Raw genomic sequence first — 20,637 nt, 5'->3', positions numbered from 1 at the left:
CCACTCATTATTTGAAAGCAAATCCTGACTTAACTTGCCACATCTTCATAATTATGTTACTCTTTGCTCCTATGTGCTGCAACATGACATTTAAAAAAGCAAGTATTCTTCTTTTCTTTTGCTATCATGACACAGTACATACATAATTTGAGTTATTGTATACAAATTAAAAAGGTTTTAATTGAACGGCTAAAGTAAAGAATGTTAAAACCAGGAACCACGCCCAAACTGTATTACTGCTACAAATACCACATTAACCCAGCTGCTACAGGATGTGGTAAAGGCATACAATATCACTGTTTCTGCTTTGCTATTACTCTGCATGTGCATTTTGCTTTGCTTTTACCATGCAAGGTAATATACTTATCTATACACTTATAGACCTCCAGTAATGTGCTGTGTAATACACAGTTTATGTGGGGAAAGTGTTAGTTGAGGACGCTGTAACAGGTTGACAAGAGAGATGAGACATATAGCCTAATTAGATTTAGGGCTGTTCTAAAAAAAGTCACAGCTAATCCTAAGGCCTGGGCCACCGGAAGTGCTGTGGCCAACTAACTTTCTTGGTAGAGGAACTGTCAACCGCTCCGCTGTCCCACATCACTGCTGGGTTGGGCTTGCAGTGCAGTGCTATTTTGAGGAATGTGGTCATAACATTGGGCTGTTTTCTGAGTCCTGGCCCAATGAGCTTAAGCATGGACTGATGATGAACCTTCGCCTTTTCCTAGGTGGCTCTTAAATCCAGCCCAGACATGCACTATCCACACCATTACACGGCCTACTCTCCATTCATCCTGTCTTTTAGATTAGACCCAAGTTCAGTGTCAATGAGGTAACAAGGTCCGTTGTGATATCGTTCTGCTGTACTTGTATTTGGTGAATGTGACTGGATTTTTATTTTAATTTTAAAATAGTTGAGCTGATTAGGTTGAGTTAATTGTCATTATAATGAATAATGGAGATAATGAATTAGAGATAATGGATTAGTCTGTGTGTGTGTGTGTGTGTGCATGTCCGTCCATCCGTCCGTCCGTCTGCGAGCAGTTAATCTCTGGCACCGTTGGCCCGATTGAAGCGAAACTGTGCACACACACTCATTGGATGCCAGAGCAGAACCACTGCCCTGAATTTCAGATTGGCCTCTTATAGCGCCACCAGGAGGCTGATTTTTACAAAACATTTTTTTTATATTACACCTACATATTTTGTCCAAACATCACGCAAATCTGTACACAGTATCTCTTTCATGTTCCATCCTTTGCGGGATTGGTCCGTTTTGAACAAAATGCCTCAAATCATGAACGCAGCGTGCAATTTCCGCGAAATTTTGCACGCACATTCCCACTAGGCCGAGAAAGAAATGCCACCCGTTTTTACATATAACTGCGCTAGATCTGCATGAAACTTAGTATGCACACTCCCTAGAGGCCAAGGAACTGCCTTTTACAGCGCCACCAGGAGGCCGATTTTTACAAAACGATTTTTTTTATATTAGGCTACTCCTACAAATTCTGTCGAAACATCACGGAAATCGTTACACATTATCTCTATAGTCAAGTGATCAAGACTGATCTGGCCAATTTTCCATATTCCATCCTGATTGGCGAATTCCGAACATTGCTGGCCCACAATAACCTGACCTGGCGGAGACTTGTGCTCCGAGGAGCACTTTTTCTAGTTTCATTATAATTTCACCACTATCCTAGTAGGTAATCCAATGTCACAATGTACTGCTATGCACTTATAGGTTTCATTCTCTCTATTCTCTCTATATCTCTCTATACCTCTCACTATTATGTCCCCACCTACAGAATGATGTACTAAATCTAATCTAACAAGTAACTTCTCTTATGGGGTCCCTGGGACAAATCTTTCAAATGGGGGGTCCGCAGCTTAATACATATCAATTTGGGTGTCCTTGGCATGAAAATGTTTGAGAACCACAGCTCTATGTGACTATCAGCCTTTATTTGCTTATGGTTGCAAATGTAATCATTCACTTTAAATTCCAGATGTGCTGAAGTGATGCTTTTGTGGCCAGACAAGCTTTCAAGGTCATGGATATGATTTAAGTCGAGAATGTTTAGGGCGGGTCTTGTGTGTGGTCCAATTCACTGTTTCCCAAACAGTGGGTCTGGACCCATGTTTCGGTCGCAGACCAATTGGTATGGGTCGCAAGTAAATATACATTTTTTTTGTTTCCTATTTTTTTTTTAAATATATGTTTCTAAAGATTTAAAAAAGTTTTAACAAAAATCCCAACTTTTCACCAATTAAAAACAATTCCAACATTTTTCAAAAGTATTTCATAAATACAATTTTAAAAATCGAATTATTCCCATGAATAAATAAAACAAGAAGTAGTGAAAATAGCAGATCTACAAGCTCACAATGCACTGAATGCAGCCGCCCTTTTGAGCTTGTAGATCTGCAATTTTCCTTGGGCCCCGGGCAAACTTTTTTTCTTTTGGGTTTGATCTAAGAAGTTTGAGAACCACTGGTCCAATGTATCCAGAGATTGGGAGATGTAATTCATTTTTTATTGGTTCAGTAGTAAATTCCTCTTGTGCCATGCACTACATATAGCCTACACAGCATGGCATGTCATAGGCTACATGTTGGGGCTGGGACAATGAACACAAAATGTAGTCTACCTGTCTGTTCTCCAATTTGCATTGTGTGTAGACTATTAGAGTTGGAATTGGGGTGATCTTAAGGATACAGTCAATCAATAGGGGCGGATTAACCCTTCATGGTGCCCGGTACTTGGAACCGGTTTGGTGCCCCCAGGACGGTTTTGTCAACGGGGGGTGGGTGGTGACACTGGCAGTATAAAGTTTAAACTTGCATGATGATGATACTGTATGGGCCCTGATTATGGGGGCCCATCACCATCAGTATCATCATCATGCAAGTTTATGGTGGTGGTGTAGCCCAACACTCCCTAGTCACGAACAACCGCATGTCTCGAGATAAGGGGTCAAAATAAAAATTAAACGCAAAAATGATCTCTGCCAACACATCCTACTGTAATGTGAACCGTTTTTTTCGCGCCGGTTCCTGCCAATCCGGTTCTAGTGCGTTGAAACCACAGTCATGACGTCACGTTGGCACCGTGGTGTAGAAGGACTGGGGACCACGCCCCCGCTGGCACCATTGAGCGCTGCTGCTCAGTGTTGCCATGGCTTCTTGTTATAAGCGACTTAGACCCCCGTACCAGATTTGTGTTGTTAAAATGTTTCAAAAATATGTATACAGGCTCCATTTAAATTGGCACACACAAAACATGACCGTATTAATTAATGCATGCACACCTTTTAAACATGAAATGCTACTTTGAGGGCATTTATTTTCAATGTAGCCTATGACATATTTCCTTGTGAAAATAGACGATCTACAAGCTCACAACTTTTCGGATAGCAACGCGTTGTGAGCTTGTAGAGCGGCTATTTTCACTAGTTTCGGTTACGAGGAGACATCAAATTTCTCTATTGGTAAATGGTTTGTGAACCACTGATCTAGAGTAGTGTTTGTGAAACAAGGGCTTGGTTCATGACAGAAGGCAAGAGTTTATGCTCTACAACAGACACCATCAGTGTGGCTAAAGCTCTAGCTCCATTGGTAGTGTGGCAGCCTGTGAGTCCGGAGGTCAAGGTTTCAATTCCTATCCCCGGCCATGGGTTGAGGTGTCCATGAGTGGAATTCTCATTATAGTTGCTCCCCGAGTGCTAAATATGACCACATCACCTGGGTCAAGCTGAAAAGTAGTTTCCCCTGTTGGAATAATTTAAGGTCTTTATTATTATTATAAACAGCACCTTGACATTCAATATTGATCTGTGAAAATATGAAGCCGACTAACCACATCGCTATGGTGATAAAATGGAAAGGCCTAATTAGAATGACATAATCCATCTGTGTTGTCAAGATGAAGTACAAACATTTGCAAACTTTTGTCAAAATTACTGAATTTTTGATACAAGCTTGAAATCTGCATTAATAAGCAACACAATACAGAGATACAATATCCACAATGCCATAGCACTATGCTCAGCTGTTTAGAATGCTTAAATGTGCAGTCTTCTTTCTCTGAAGTGCAATCCATTCTATGACTTGTTGCATTAATAGGCATTTTCCACATTTCCTGTTGCATTCCCTGGCCCCCGTATTGCTGCTTGCAGCTATATTGTGTAGTTGCTTCTTTTGGGCTTGTTTTCATAAACCTGGTTGCTTGTTTCTCTCTCAAGATCTGGCAACATTGCTGCTGCTGCTGCTCCTCTGTTCTGTTCCCAGCCTCAGCCTGCACAGCCAGCCAGTAGCAGCGGTTCTTGGGGACGGAGAGAGAATGGTCGCTGCCTTGCTGGAAGCACATAGATGTACAAAACCTCTGGAATAGCCGCCGTGCGCTGGAGGAGAGGCCGAGACCATTCACCCTCACCGCGGAGGATTGTCTTCATCTGGTAGGCAAAGCCAGGGAAAGCGGTGCGGAGCCAAAGCGACAGCATGGCGGTGGAAGAGGAAGGTCTCCGAGTCTTCCAGAGCGTTAAAATAAAGATAGGTAAGAAGGAACAACACAGAGGATCCAAAGGGATTCCCATTCCCTAATCCCTACCCCCCCCCCCCCCCATGTCAGCCAAGCCATCCATGTCAATGGATGGCTTGGCTGTGCAATAAATACATACAAATTACAAAAAAACAACCCCAAAAAATAACTTTAAAAAATGACAAAATTAAAATAAATCAATAAATATATTTTTGTTATTATTATTATTTTGATTATTTTTTTAAATAAATAATAATAATAACAAAACAAAATACCCAAAAATAAAAATAGGTAAGCAGCAACACAGAGGCAAACTAGGGATTCCCTACCCCCAGTCTGCTCTGCTCTGTTCTGTGCGCGTCAATGGATGGCTTGGCTGTGCATGAACGAACGGGCCAAGTCAATGGCAATGGGGGGGTTTGACTGGGAGAGGAGGACAGATCTGTCTTGTTCTTGCCATATTGTAATTCAAATCACACGCTCTCCACTCGCTGTGTGCACAGATTTCAAAACGCAAAAATGGTCACAGCATGTCCTCAGATGTCTTTGAAATGGATGGAATCAAGGGATATCTACAGAGAGATAACGAAAGATAGTATAGCAGGCTACAGGGTTGGAGAGTTGGATAATATGTTATTTAGTAGCTCTAAGCTGAGAGCAACGTCTGTGTTGAGCGAGAAAAACACAGCTGCAGATCCAGATGGTTTCGCTGGGCTCTTTTCCACGCGTGGAATTTGAATAAACCGTGTGTGTGTGCGGTGAAAACATCCATTCATATTATTGCAGCTCTGTCTCGCACCGTCAAGCGCTTTATAACGACGTTCTGTAGACATATTGGCGAGTTAACCAGGGTCACCCGAAGAGTGTAATAAAGGACACTGCCCTTTTCGAGATGTAACACCTTTATTAAACGGTTAAGATGGTGCTATAAAGGGACGTTTTCACATCAACGATGTTGGCCGTGCATAAGCCTGTGTTAAAAGCTGAATGGACCCTGAGCTGCGTAGGCTATGGCTTGTGGGCTGTATGGAGTCTAGTCTATGGTCATTTGCTGCTGTAGACTATGGAACAGGTTTATTGGAAGAAATAAGACATTATAACTTGCTACAGTTTGGATTGCGTTTTTCGGTTTAGATTGTCCCGAGATAGGCTAGGGCAGTGGTTCTCAAACAGTGGGTCGGGACCCATTTGTATGGGGCCTGAGTAAATATCCCCTTTATTTTTTTCATTTCCTAATTAAAAAAAATTAAAAAAATATATATGTTTTGCATGAATTTAAAAAATCTGACATTTTTCAGATTAAGAATAGTGAAAACAGCAGATCTACAAGCTCACATTACATTTCTCTTTTGGGTCTTGAGCTAAAAAGTTTGGGAACCACTGGGCTATAGGGCCAAAGGGCCATTGCTTTGCCATGTTATCCTTTTTATAGATTGAACAACCAAGATATAATGTTGTTGAGCAGCGTTTGTGTGCTTTAACAAAAGGTGAGTGAGTGAGTGAGTGAGTGGGATATTTGGGATCTTCTTCATCTCCCTTTGACTAACTGCAGGTACTCAGGCTGAACAGTCATTATTGTTTTGACTTCAAACATGCGACATGAAGCAGAAAACATGACAACAAACACACAGGCTGTGGGCTGTGCTGTGATGCCAGCCAGTAACACAGCAACATTCAGGAAGCCAGATAACCAGTAGTCCTAGGCTATATTCTTGAACCCCATTTAAGTTGTAATCAGTTTATCTGGAAATAGCTGATAATTCAACCAGGACAAGTGGCATGATCTAAAAGAATCTAACTTGATTCAATTTGTACCGGCATAGAAGATAATAATAATATTAATAGAACAAATCCCAGGAGTACATTATCATCCATATATATATATATATATATATCATATAATATATAATATATATTAAATAAACTGGTGGGGGCCGGGAAAAAGTTATCTCTCAGTGCCGTAATAAGCAGTAGCTGTTATTCAGCAATATGATTATGACTCATTCCTGAATGCCCCTACCTGTATCTGTCACATACCTGTCTGTCTGTTTTTCTGTGTGTGTGTGTGTGTGTGTGTGTGTGTGTGTGTGTGTGTGTGTGTGTGTGTGTGTGTGTGTGTGACGTTTAGATCAGCAATTTTTGAAAATGTTTGAATACAGGATAAGTGGTTAAATAAAATATCAGTCAAAACATCAGTAACCGGGGCAGGTGGTCAAAGACCTTCCAAAATCGGGATTGGCATCTACACACACACACACACACACACACACACACACACACACACACACACACACACACACACACACACACACACACACACACACACACACACACACACACACACACTACTGCATGGCCACCATATTTATCTGTGTCAATATAATTAACCTAAATAAATAAATAAAACATGAAAATATCATCACCTTCGAGACTAAAGTTTGATTCCGTTTTGATTCTTCTATTATGCTGCTTAGTGCTGAATTTACCATTTAGTCCATACAGTTACCTAGCAGCAGCAGCAAACAACGATAAGATAAGCCAAATTCCCTGTCTATCTGATCCCCATGGCTCTCTAGTCCCATAGCAGTCTCTATGTAACCCTTGCATCACACTGTTTGCATCAAAGTCAGAACCGGAGGTGGTCCTTTGGCATGTGACAGAGGCTGGCAGATGACTCCAAAGTTGAAAATCAGCCACATATTTGTATGAGGAGGAGATTGTGGGAGGGTGGGTTAGGGGAGAGAGAATTTCTTATTGTTGTGTTCAGCCTGATGATGGCTCTCCTTAGTTTCCTGAAGGAACACGTGTAATACGGAAACTGAACAGGGCTACTGGGCCTGGGCCCATACTGTCCAGAGAACACAGGAAACAGGAAACTACCCCCAATTCACTTCCTGATTGGCTGGAAGAGACTACAAAAGAGTTGTGTTTTTTCCTGCATGGCAACAAGCTAATACAAACCAGATGGACTCAAAGGAGAGAAAGCTAAATAGATAGAGAGTGGGGGGGGGGGGGGGGTAGTGGGCGGTTATTGTGTCACACAGGCTGTGGTTAGTGTGTCAGTGATTCAATGCCCCTGTCAGTGCTTAGGGACAGTGGAAATCCTCAGTGGCCCGGACAGTGTTGCTGGAAACTCATGGTTTGACTATGGCCAATCTACAATTGAGCAAATATATGTCAGAATTGCTGTCGTATGGATTATCAAAAATGTTACATAAATTCATATTGTATGCATTTTCGTTATCAGATTAATTTTTAACATTAATAATAATAACAATACAATCAAAATGTTTGTGAGCAAACAATATTATATTCTAATATACATTGTTTGATTGACCACCAAATCAAAGGAGAACACTGTCAAGGTAAGAGACCAGGAAGCTATTGAGGTTTTACTACAGATAGCGTCAGTACATGTGTAAATAATACGATGCTATGCTATTTAAGCTCATATTCATGACTTGGATTCTTCTAGAGTAGACCTTAAATGCTCTATCTGAGATCAGGGTATGCAGAAAAAGGACACGTCATGAGGTTGGAGAGAAACATGGTATCAATTGAATAGGACACCCTCTCACATTTACAAAAGAGAACACTGTTCAATCCTGAGTGTTAATTTAACTCTGAAAGTGTAGAAATGGAACTAAATGAACCAGCAAGGGTCCATTTGGTGCCATTTGCATACACATCCAACGGGGCTCAGGCTCAGGTGTCGAACCAACAAAAGACCACAAGAAAGGAAAATGAAGTTTACACACAGAGAAACTCTTCACTGTCTAGAGTTCAGAGCGGTGTAGCTCTTTTTTAGGCATTCTCTACGCTTCATGTAAGGCTGTTAACTACCTGTCATTCTTTACTGCTGAGGCCTAATTATGTTATATGGAAGATAAACTAGATTAAAATGTGGCAAAGAATGGGCATAGTGTTGCCCTGTTAAAGTTGTACACAACATGGATGAGCAGGAACAGCAGCATATGGCTGAATTCAAGAGGCCAAGGTGGATGACTGGATGTATAGGTTGAGGCTGGGCCATCCAGGAGACAGACGTTTAGTTATCAGTGACGGAGGCGGCGGACCCTTCCCTTGGCAGCCAGCCAGCAGAGGTTCCCAAACTTCCTCCTGTCCAGACTGAGACACTAGATGTGGGGCTGGAACGGCAAGAGGATGACAGAGGGGTTGAATGTTTTGACACTCCTCGTGTATTTGGAGGAATCATACTGACTGATTATAGAACAATTCAAACACCATCTATTGGGTTCGGTTGCAAAAAAAAGTTGCACAAAAAGCACATGGAACTATGATATTTCACTGTGTGTTTGGGGTGGGGTGGGTTGAACTCACATGTTTTCATGCATGATGCAGACATGCATGTGGAACTTTTTTTCCTAGATGGGCAGCTTTCTTAGAAGCAGTTTGCAGTAAACACATGTGTTGACTGTTGGGACCTAGACCATGTTTCTGCCCTGGCAACTTTAGGCTGGTGGAATAATCCGGGTTGGGTACAGCCCTTGGCTGGCTAACATATGCTCCACAACATCACAGTACCACGAAGGAACGGTAATGAATCAACAATACAATAGGGCCAACATGCAGGGTAAATAGGGGGTAAATAAAGAGCAGGAGTGCTAGATGCCCATGTCACTCCTGCGGGTGCCCTTCAGATGCCCTGTGGTAAAAGTAGACCACCTGATCCCTCCTCCCCCACTGGGATGACCTCTAAGCGGTGACACTGGCACGTCACAGAGAACATTGAACACGATTGTCCACCATCACTATTCGCTATAGACAATCTTTGACATGTCGGGAGCAATAAGCACATTTAAGTTATGTTCTTGTTGTGTACTACAACCAATCATTTACACGGGAACTGGCTGAAAGGCAGTGACTCCGCCCTCACACTGATCCTATCAGGTCTTTCAACAGCAAGTACTCTCTCTTGGCAACATTAGCAAAGTCAACTTACCACACAGGGGCAAACTCTTACACCAAAGTAACTTTCCCCTTCCTGTGCTAGCATAAGATAGCATATCTACGAAGCATTGCCCATGGTTATTCTGATTGTATCTGTCTGTGTGAGAGTATGTTTATACTCTTTGACATCTGGGGAATTTATTGATTTGCAAGATCTATGGACTTTGTCATACAGTACTTTGAGAATGTGTGTCTTCATGCTAGATTGAAAAAATGTCTGTTAATGTGTGCGTGCGTGCCCGTGTGTATGTGTGTGTGTGTGTGTGCATGTTTGTTTTACATATTTTTCCACTGAGACAAAGGTGTCGGTGTGAACATTAGCTCTCTTCTATGCAAGAGTGAGAGCGTAGTTTGATCAGTAACTGAAGACTGGTTTATCACAGACCCTAGGGCTATGGTGCAAAGCACAGCCAATCTGAAATGGCAAACCCCACTTTTCATCCTGTCCTTCTGAACGGGCGACTGTCGTGCATGTGCATATTATGCTCCAACACAGTGCAGCTCAGCTCTCTTCAGTGTGGTTTCATTAAGCTGTGTGAATAATCATTTGTGGTCAGCGGCATTCCAGTCAACAGTCTAGGCACGGTCACTGAGTTATCTGAGATATGTAATCCCTACTGCTGTGAATAGGTAATTAACTTAACCAGTTGTTAATTTAGTCCAATTATGAGGATGGAAGCTGAGACACCCACAAATTGTCTTATACTCGTGCGGTGCATGTGCACAGTTTTGTGGGGCTTTCCGCAGTTTATAAAATAATCATATTTGAAGTTGGGACCCCCCAACCTGACAAGCACTTGGACTTGTATCCACCAATCGGTTCCACTGATAGATATTGCTCGCACTGCGAGGGGTTGTGAGCTTGTAGATTGGCTATTTTCACAATGTTTGCCTCTTTCTTACGTAATATTTGACAATTTGGCCAATTTGGTATTAAAAAGGTCCGAAAAGTCATTAAATTGTAACTTTAGAAAAGTGCAGATACCCTGTATACACATATACTGTATGTTGGTTTGTTTACTGTTGAGTGAGAAAACAATGTTGCACATTAAGCTAATCATCTGGGGGCCCCCCCAAATCATTTGGGGACCCCCCTGGGGGTCCCGACCCCCAGTTTGGGACCGCCATTCTAAGGAACAACATATAAGGAGGTATAAAATTCTGCTTGTACTATTTCTCAAGCTGTCTGTCCTCTTTCTCACTTCTCTCAGACACACACACACACACACACACACACACACACACACACACACACACACACACACACACACACACACACACACACACACACACACACACACTTTCACAGGCAACTGAGTTGTTCGCTGCCTTTTAAACTACATCTTGGATCCAGTTGAAATTCCTTTCTCCTCATCTCATTTCCTGTTGTAGCTTTCTCCAAAGCTAACCACTCTCCAGTTTTCTATCTGACTGACCTCTCTCTCTCTCTCTCTCTCTCTCTCTCTCTCTCTCTCTCTCTCTCTCTCTCTCTCTCTCTTTCTCTCTCTCTCTCTCTCTGTCTGTCTGTGCAAGCGCGCACGCGTTTGTGTGTGTGTGTGTGTGTGTTTGTCTCCCCTCTTTTCTGTCTCTTTCCCTCCCCCTCCCTCTCTCTACCGCCACCATCTTTTTCATCATATCCCTCCCCTCTAAAGCTAGCCCTTACTGTCTACCCTGCATGTCCCCTGCAATACATGTGCCCTGCATATACCTTGCATGTGGCCTGCACACCTGCATGTGCACTTTATATACCCTGCATGCACCTGTCTGCAGGTAACAAAGGAAAAGGGTGTACGCCTGAGCATTCTCTTGTGGGTTAGCTTCCTCAAAGGTTAGAATAATGAAGTGTGTGTGTGTGTGTGTGTGTGTGTGTGTGTGTGTGTGTGTGTGTGTGTGTGTGTGTGTGTGTGTGTGTGTGTGTGTGTGTGTGTGTGTGTGTGTGTGTGTGCGCGTGTGCACGTGTGTGTGTGTGTGTGTGTGTGTGTGTGTGTGTGTGTGCGCCCGCGTGCGTGTGTGTGTGTGTGTGTGTGTGTGTGCGCGTGTGTGTGTGTGTGTGTGTGTCCGTGTGCGTGTGTGTATGATTGTGTGTGCATAGGATTTCAACAACATTGTATGTGTGTGGTTGGCTACAAGGAAAATAGTCAAATAAGAGGAAGCAGAAAAAGACAACAGATTAACTGCATTCATTACATTTCTTCCTTTGCTGGTGCTTCCTCCTCTTATTGTATTATTATTTTAGATCTTCATCTCTGTTTTTCTTTCTTCTTCTTCTTCAGCTTGATTGTATGTGAAGATTGTATTCATTCATTCTTTCATTTTCCATTTCCTCTCTTGTTGGAGCTGTTGGTGGAGAGTGGTTAGGCTCAATTACGACGTATGATTAAATGATGTGCGATGAAAATAGCAGATCTACAATCTCACAAACATGTCACAATGTGGCGTGTTGTGAGCTTGAAGATCTGCTATTTTGGTGCGCAACATCGAAGCACATCGATTCATGCCGGCTTTATGATTTTGATCACCCTCCAATGTTATGTGTGCACACACACAAATGCACACAAGCAAGCACATGTGAATGAACGTACGTCTGCGCGTTTGTGCTGCCTGTTTTCACTGAAATACTAGGGCAGAATATTCTCCAAGGGCACACAACAGAGATGATTCTTGCTTGATGAAAGGAAGAAGATGGTGTTGTTGTTTCGTCTGCTTATCTTGAAGAGACAACACCATGAGTCACAACCTGTGGAGAAATGAGAACAGGAGGTAGGGAGAGAGCGAGAGAAATAGACACGAAAATAAGAGAAGTCAAGGTAATTAAAAACAAATAATCCGAAAAGGAATGTTTGAAAAAGAGGGCGACAGAATAATGCAAAAAGGAGACAGTGATCTCTACCTAAAGATGACAGAAGAATATATATGGGCAAAAGAGGAGTGCTGTCAGAGGTAAAAGAAAGAGAGACATACACAGAGCGGGATAAGAGGACAAACCAACAGAAAGAGAGATGGTAGGGAAGGGGATTAGAGAAAATGGTTTTACAAATCTCTAATCTAACGCACAGAATTTATTGTAGGTCACCAGAGAGAAGCTTATCTGTGCTACAATCATAAACCATCATAACAACACATACACAAACAAAACTATATTGCTCTACATGAACCTCCTCGATTAGGCTGAATAACACATAGTATCAGCAGTGGGTGTGTTGGATTAAATCATGACCAACCAAATGTTTGCTTTTCATTACCTTTAAGAGCAGTGCACTGTGCTCAGCGCAAGGTTGCGCTGGTAAAAGTCAAGAAAAGCCTTGGAAACCAACATTTTCCCAAGAGCAAACTGATGTCCTTGTGCATGAGGTGCAAAGTCGTCAAATATCAATAGGCTCTATGCACAGCAGCCATGTTGGCAATGAATTGGGCCCCTTCCTTACTTCCTTCACAGGTGTTACCAATGATACTAATTAAGGCTCTGTTCCATTTAGTGTAGCACAGTGGTTCTCAAACTCTTTAATTTCAAGGACCCCCATAACTCTGAGAGTGTACCAAATGGACCCTCCCGGGTCCATTTGGTTCCATTTGTACACCCTCTCAAGGTTCCATTTGTTACACCCTCTCAAGGTTCCATTTGTTACACCCTCTCAAGGAACCATGAGGGTCCCTGGACGGGTGCAATACGTTAGTCCGACAAACCATTCCTCCGACAGCGCATGCCTCCGACGTTTACTATACTAACCCTATACCAAACCCGAACCCTAACCCTAACCGCACGCGGATGCCACATAGTCGGAGAAATGGGATGTCGGACTTACGTATGCCTCCCCCCTGGACCACACTTTGAGACCCACTAGTGTTTCTGGTGAGCAACATGCACAATATCAACACCCTGACTCTGTTTGACCAGAATGGAGCAGAGCCTTCATTAGTATCATTGGGTAACACCTGTGATGTGAAGGAAGTAAGAAGAGTTTTTCTCCAAAAAAATTTTCTCCAAAATGGCTGCTGTGCATAGAGCCTATTCTACTGCACCTCAGACCACCAAGTGCAGATGATGTAAGATTGTCTTGGGAGGAAATACCAAACACAGTTGATATCTGGCACTGGTCCTATGAGAAGCGTTTCTCAGTGTAAAGGCCAGTTCATAAGCCCAATTCATACTCACCAAATAAACTAAACAGACAGACACAAAACATTTGTGCTGCACTGACCTCCTATGGCAGATGTCTGCTCAGGGTCCGCTATATGTCAGCACGGACATGTACGTTTTTGTGTCTGTGCATGTCCTTGTGACCTGTAACATGTAAACTGTTGTTGTACACTGCCAGGGCTATGAAAGGCAAAAGTCTGCGGATAGTCCTCCTGACTCCATGTAGGCATGTACAGTGTGTGTCTGTTTTAAACACTACATATAAGGACCGTTAAGAAATGGTTAAATCTCTACCATAACCTGGCAGTATGTGTAATAATCTATCTAGTTGACTTGTTGTCAGTAAGCCTTTCATGAAAGATAAACTGATAGTGAAAGCTTAAAGCCTTCAATATTCTCTGTGCATCATGACGCACAACAGTTTTGTATTGTTGTTGGATACAAGCATTTATAAAATGTGGGTGGTTTTCCAGCATAAGAGATTCATACCTACAGACAAGCTTAACATACGCTATAAAGCAGGTCTGTGTGATTTTGGAGACATCTATCTGGGTGCACCTCCGCCAACTAAAGTGTGGCGAAAATAGCAAATTGAGGTTCTTGTTGACCCCTAAATTGCAGTAAGATGCTGATTTGCAAATTACACACACCCTGTACTGTAGGCTACCGCTCCTCTCACACTGGTGCACTGCACGGCGATTCCACTGCGCTGCTCGCCTCATGCCAGTCAGCCTACCCCAAAATAGGGCCTGTAGTCTTGTTTTATTGTGTTGTTTATACCAATTTAGTGTATGCAGTCATGCATAAACAAAGAACTAAACACAGAAACTGTCATCAGTCTGCTGTCCAAGTAGGACAGTGATAATCCACTGCCCACTCACTCAACAACACAACACAGTCTGACACCGGAGCATGAGGGAAACAGATACCAGACACTTCCTGCTCTAATGTTATTGTTTGTTTTAATAGACAGTAGGTTTCCTCTCTTTTTTTTCATTAATGTGTTTCATGTAATGTGTGCCTTTTGGGGCTACTAATGCATTGTATACAAATCGTGAGGTCATGGCATTTCCTTTTGAGCCCTTCTGCTATTCTATTGGCCTGGAGATCTGGTGTCAAGCAAAGAATCAAAATACTGTAACACTCACACACTCATTTGAGAAAGCTGTGGTAATCCCATAATGTTTTGGTTACTAGGGCGGACACCACAATCCAGTCAAAGGACTACTGGTCATGAATTAGTGTAGGACGAAAAGAGATTATGTTGTGTTGTTGAGAGAGCAGGAGAATTGACAAATAAGGGAGAAATGAGAACAGCGATGGGGGAGATTGGAGAGAGAAATTATAACGGAAGGGAATGGATAGAAAAGAACAGAAGAAAGGCGATGAGGGAGGCTGTAGCATCCTGTGCTGCTGCTGCCAATCCCTTGGTACACCGTGCACTGACGTCAGTGTCCTGCACATACAGTACATAAACACAGGCACAAATTGTGTTTGAAGAAAGCAAGTTGAGGCATGTGCTAAATATCGTGCTTTACCATATTCCTTGCCTCAATAGCTTTTCACTTATGAATGAAAGTGCCGTCATGTTGTGAATGAGTGTGTTATGCCGGCATTTGAAGTCACAGCCCCTTGAAAAGTCACAGCCAACTGGACGGGCAAGCAGTCTGAGATTTATCACAAACAATGAAACAAATGCCACAAACAACATCCCCAGCCCCATTCCATCCTGTCTTTAAGGACCATATATAAGCTCAGAAAGGTTAAGGGTAAATATTGCAGAACCTCAACAGCAAACCAGACACACCCTATAAAGCAAAGTACAGAGATGCAAACTCCTCACCTTTAATTTAAAAAAAATGCCATTTTAAGAAGAAAGAAATAGGTCACCTGCAGGATTTGTGTCGATCCGAGGTTTTAACTTATGCAATTGTGCCCAACTCAGAAGTTTCTTAGTTGAATCAGATTCTGCAGTTCAATTTGAATGCATTTTATGTGTTTTATGTTGTGTTGTTTTACCCCATAATTTCACATACGTTAGAACAGCAACTAGAAATGAACATGTAAAGCAAATATCTTTAAAACAATTCTCCTGGGCAAGCCTGCTCATTGCTCACGCACGGACGCCCTACATTTTCTTTCTTCAAGTTTTTCTCCATCCACACATTGTTTTCACCTTTGTACCCTTTACCTGCATCTCTGAATGTAACATCAATTAGATGATTTGTCATGAGATTGCACACAGGGCTTTAACAAAGGGCACATTATTTAACTAAGAAATGTAAACAGTAGTGTGCATCTGCCAGTAACACTATGCGCTCCAGACCATGTGGTGTCTCATCCCCATCCTGGTATGGCGAAGAAGTTACTCTGTTACTGCCGGTCCATGACAGTGAGTGATTTGCTGGGGCTCCAACCCCACTGCTAAGTGACAGCATCAGATTCCAAAGCAGATAATGGAGTGCTATTGGAGCAGACTACTACAACTTCAGGCTAACACACTTGTAACTAAAGACTACACAGAGTGTGAGAGTCCCAGGGCTATGAGAAACACTGTACTGACTAACATGGATAGATGGCTTTACAGAGGTTATATTGGTCCTCGGGGACTGGAACACTATCTTTCGTGGTCTCTCTCTGTGTGTGTGTGTGTGTGTGTGTGTGTGTGTGTGTGTGTGTGTGTGTGTGTGTGTGTGTGTGTGTGTGTGTGTGTGTGTGTGTGTGTGTGTGTGTGTGTGTGTGTGTGTGAGAGAGAGACAGTGGGTGGTTGGACCACATTCTTGTGAAAGGGAGTGCTATCTGTCACACGTTTGATGAACAGATTGAAGCTGCTGCAGGACTCAAAGGAAATGTCCCACGCAGATTCTTTCATTCACAGATCCGACACACACACACGCAGCGCGACACAGTTTTGGAACGTGCATGTTTTTAGGGAAAACACGTTTACTTTCTCAGATTTCATTTGGAGTAGAGTTGTTCCGATACCGATGCCAGTGTCGGAACTCTAATTTCGAGTGTGTGTGTGTGTGTGTGTGTGTGTGTGTGTGTGTGTGTGTGTGTGTGTGTGTGTGTGTGTGTGTGTGTGTGTGTGTGTGTGTGTGTGTGTGTGTGTGTGTGGGCGTGCTAACAGGAGAACATGGCTTGATATATTTGCTTCCCTAGCAGAGCTAAGCTCATTACACGTGTCATTGTGTCTCAGGATTTGATGATGTAATGTTAAAGAGTGGTATTGGCTCCTGAACAGTTACATCCGCGCAAACACAGTTCATGTCCACACCCCTTTGGTTACATGTGTACACACTCAGATGGATAAATTAACACAAAGATATTATGTTTAAACAATTCCAACATTCCAAATAAGTAAATATTGAAGACACTATTGAATATATTGAACATATGCATAAGGTATACATGACACCTACATAAGCACTACTTGGCACCAGACATAGTCATAGACATACATAACCGTTCATAAATGTTTGTGTCACCTGACATAAAAAGCTCATTATGACTCTTTTATGGGATATTGACATTATCCTCAATATGTCAATTGACAGCTGACTAGTTGTCAGTTGATACTACTGATATGTTATGACACTTTCAGCATCAAAACAATATAATACTTTATGGCAATTGACATTTTCCTTGTGCATGTTCCTCATTAACTCACAATGGCATACTCATTTAAATGAAGTGACTGGCCAACCTAGACAGGCTGGAAAAGGATTTAAAAACAAAGGGCAGTATTCTGTCCTAACATTAGCTGTTATGACACCACCAGCAACATGGCACAATGCAGTATAAATTGTTCTATTGTAAGATTGATATTACATTTTAAATATTAAAGGTCATTACACACCAGGAGCGACGTGACTAAACGATACGATGCGATTATTCCACATACAACTTTTATTTTGGTGATGCCTCAACAGGTGGATGACTTTATTCGCCCTGAAAAATCAACCTAGTTTCTAAAATAATTATATCGCTTAATCGGCTTGTTATTTTGCCTTCTGTGTGCATATGTACTCATAACTGTTCAAAGACACCAGGTTTGAGTAATGTGCTTACAACTCTCTCCACTCTTCTTGAACCCTTTCAATGGGTCTAGCAATTGTAGCTTAGCTGCATCAAACGCAGAAAGTGCGATTTGCTACAAAATTGAACAATAACACAAACAGCAATTTAAATTAATTCGAATTAATCGCACAAAATAAACGCTCCCGGTGTATCAACCTTGAGATTTATATTTAAAAAAAACTATAACAATGTCACACACTGAACAGTTTGACATTGGCTGTCAGGACACTGGATTTGATAGAGATGAAGTGATATAAATGAAATAATAAACAAAAAATTATAATTGTTTTGTCTCTGTCTGTCTGTCTGTCTGTCTGTCTGTCTGTCTCTGTCAATTCAAAGAAGCTTTATTGACATAACTAAGACAAATGTATACAATTAAAAGTGAATAAAGAAGTGTGGAAACAGCTGTGTCACAATGCAACTTAGAAACACATGTGGTCTTATTCTCTCTCTCTCTCTCTCTCTCTCTCTCTCTGCTTCCCCTCACCTTTCTGCAGGCGAAGCAAAGAACATCCCTCCATACCCAGGGCCTAACAAGATGAGGGACTGTTACTGTACTGTCAACCTGGACCAAGAGGAGGTCTTCAGGACCAAGATCATAGAGAAGTCCCTCTGGTACACCTACTCTCTTTTCTCAGCCTGCCTGCACTTTATTGACCACACGCACACATTTTACACAGTACGAGGCATCAGATTTGAAGAAGAAGGGCCCTATCTTGCGTGCCGCCTTACCCCTCTTGCCTAAACGTTTTAGGAATGTTTTACTATTTTGAAAAACATTTGAAAAAAAAAAACGATCTACATCGACGCGTGAACTTGTAGATCGACTATTATGAACTATTTGAGTTACAAATGTTTTTGATTTGAGTTTGCACACATTTTCTCGATTTTTCAAAAATAGCAGATATACAAGCTCGTAGCGGCGCTATGAGCTTGTATATCTGCTATTTTTGAATAGCCAAAGTGTTAAATAATGCTTTTTATCTAAAATCTAAAAATGACACAGATGCGTTCCAGGTCTTAAAATAAGAATTACTGTCCTCTGAGTGTAGTGTGAATGTTTTCTTTTTTCAGACAACTTCATCTTTCAAATGTACTCGATTATAAATAAATGTAGAGGAATATAAATGATGTATAAGAAATAGGGCACATTATCCTGTAAAAGAAATAATACAGTCCAGCTCCACTGTTTTCTATGGCAATATTCCATAAGTTTAACTATTTTACTAATGGCTCTAGACACATATAAAGGGATATTTCACTTTCAAACACGTTTGGGGTCATTTTAACGTATACTCAGGCTTTTGTGTTTCAGACTTTTTTTAGGACACACCTCGTTCCTATACAAACCCATTGTAACTTCAAATTCCATTCTCCACTCCATTTTAACCACGATGGATTCATCGGAAACACCCGTCATTGGTTCTGGTGTAAAATTTTCATCATACAACGTTTTACACTACTACTCGCCTTATGAGAGCAGAAGCACATCTGAAATAAGCCCACTCTCTCAGAGAGAGAGAGTTGTCTTACCTCCATTATAATGTTAGTTCAACAACTTAAACCCTATATACTTTGTCGTACGATAAATAGCTGATCTACAAGCAAACAACGCATCGCCATGCAACACGTTGTTTCTGTAAATTCTGGAAAAATTCTAGAAAATCTTCCCCGATAACGACATGCCCAGAACAGGGTTGAAAGTGGTTAAAAAAGGATGTGGTTAAAAAAAAGGATGCGTGCCATGGTGGCTCAGCCCCAAAGAGAAGGATTGTCATTGTTTGTTTAAAACCAGTGCACTTTCTCTCCTCTCTCATTTAGTCCATTTTATGGGGAGGATTTCTACTGTGAGATACCACGTAGCTTCAGACATCTCTCCTTCTACATCTTCGACAGGGATGTCTTCAGGAGGGACTCCAGCATCGGTGAGAGAACGCCTCAAATCTCATTGATCCCACCTATATCTCCCGTGAACTCGTCTCTCCGCTCTCGCGCCGAATCCAAACCTCGCTCGATTGTGTGTTAAAATTAGGCACAGGAGGGTGTTTTTTTCGTTTTCAGTGCCAGCGCTTTGATTGGACGTGGCCGTTGATGAGCACCAGATGTTTACGTTCCGACAGGCAGCAATTGGCTTGGAGGATGCGTCGCCATGCCAACATGCTGAGTCAGTTGCGACTCAGGAGGAATGTGTTTTCGGTCGTTTGTTTAGCAACCAAGCAAAACATGACCGCATGGCACTTATTTCTGCATGTCTGCATCTGTGTCTGTATTTTTTTTAGTATGAATGGTTCGACTGAATATTAGCTTGACAACCATTCACCACTTATTAAACACTCTAGACTTAGTAAACTGAACCTGAGTTGGCTCTGTACTTGGACCTTTTTTCCCCCGTCTACTGTACATTAAATTTCTTCACCAAGAATCGCAGATCTAAAAGCTGAGCTTGCATGTATCACTACCATTGTTTGTGTGTGCGCGTGCGTGCGCGCGTGTGTGTATAGGTTGGTTTAGGTGGGTGGTAGTTGGTGTTGGTGTTTGTGGGAAATAGTTATTGCTAGTTATTCCATGCCAGACAGGGTCATATCCAGGTTAAAGATGACACAACTATGCTTGTAGGATGACTGCTCTTCAAGTTTATGTTCTCAGCATTGTGTGTGTGTGTGTGTGTGTGTGTGTGTGTGTGTGTGTGTGTGTAGGCAAGGTTGCAGTGAAAAAAGAGGACCTGCAGAAATACCATGGGAAAGACACCTGGTTCCAGCTGCACCCTGTCAGCGCTGACTCAGAGGTTCAGGTTAGTACAGAGTGAGAACACACACGTGTGTATTACTATACTCGTGAGGACATCTAAACTTTAGAACAGCATCGAAAGCAGCTGAAAGACAGATGGAAAATAGTCAACCTC

General features: G+C 42.0%; 1 protein-coding gene across 4 annotated transcripts in view; it reads left to right on the top strand.

The window, feature by feature from the left end:
• The first annotated feature begins 4,304 nt into the window (after nt 1–4,304).
• Nucleotides 4,305–20,637, top strand: part of rasa3 (RAS p21 protein activator 3) — a 45,978-nt gene continuing 29,645 nt past the window's right edge. For all 4 annotated transcript variants that reach the window (XM_084071561.1, XM_084071559.1, XM_084071560.1 and 1 more), the window contains exons 1-4: nt 4,305–4,558; nt 18,233–18,350; nt 19,557–19,660; nt 20,432–20,526. In XM_084071561.1, coding sequence (XP_083927687.1) covers nt 4,504–4,558; nt 18,233–18,350; nt 19,557–19,660; nt 20,432–20,526 — 372 coding nt within the window. In that variant the 5' untranslated portion in view covers nt 4,305–4,503. The remainder of the gene's footprint in view (nt 4,559–18,232; nt 18,351–19,556; nt 19,661–20,431; nt 20,527–20,637) is intronic.

The sequence above is a fragment of the Gymnoscopelus microlampas genome (genome assembly GCF_963454915.1).
Source record: "Gymnoscopelus microlampas genome assembly, chromosome: 1".
Classification (NCBI taxonomy): Eukaryota; Metazoa; Chordata; class Actinopteri; order Myctophiformes; family Myctophidae; genus Gymnoscopelus; species Gymnoscopelus microlampas.
Note: the sequence above shows the minus strand (reverse complement) of the source record. Positions and strands in the feature narration are given on the sequence as shown.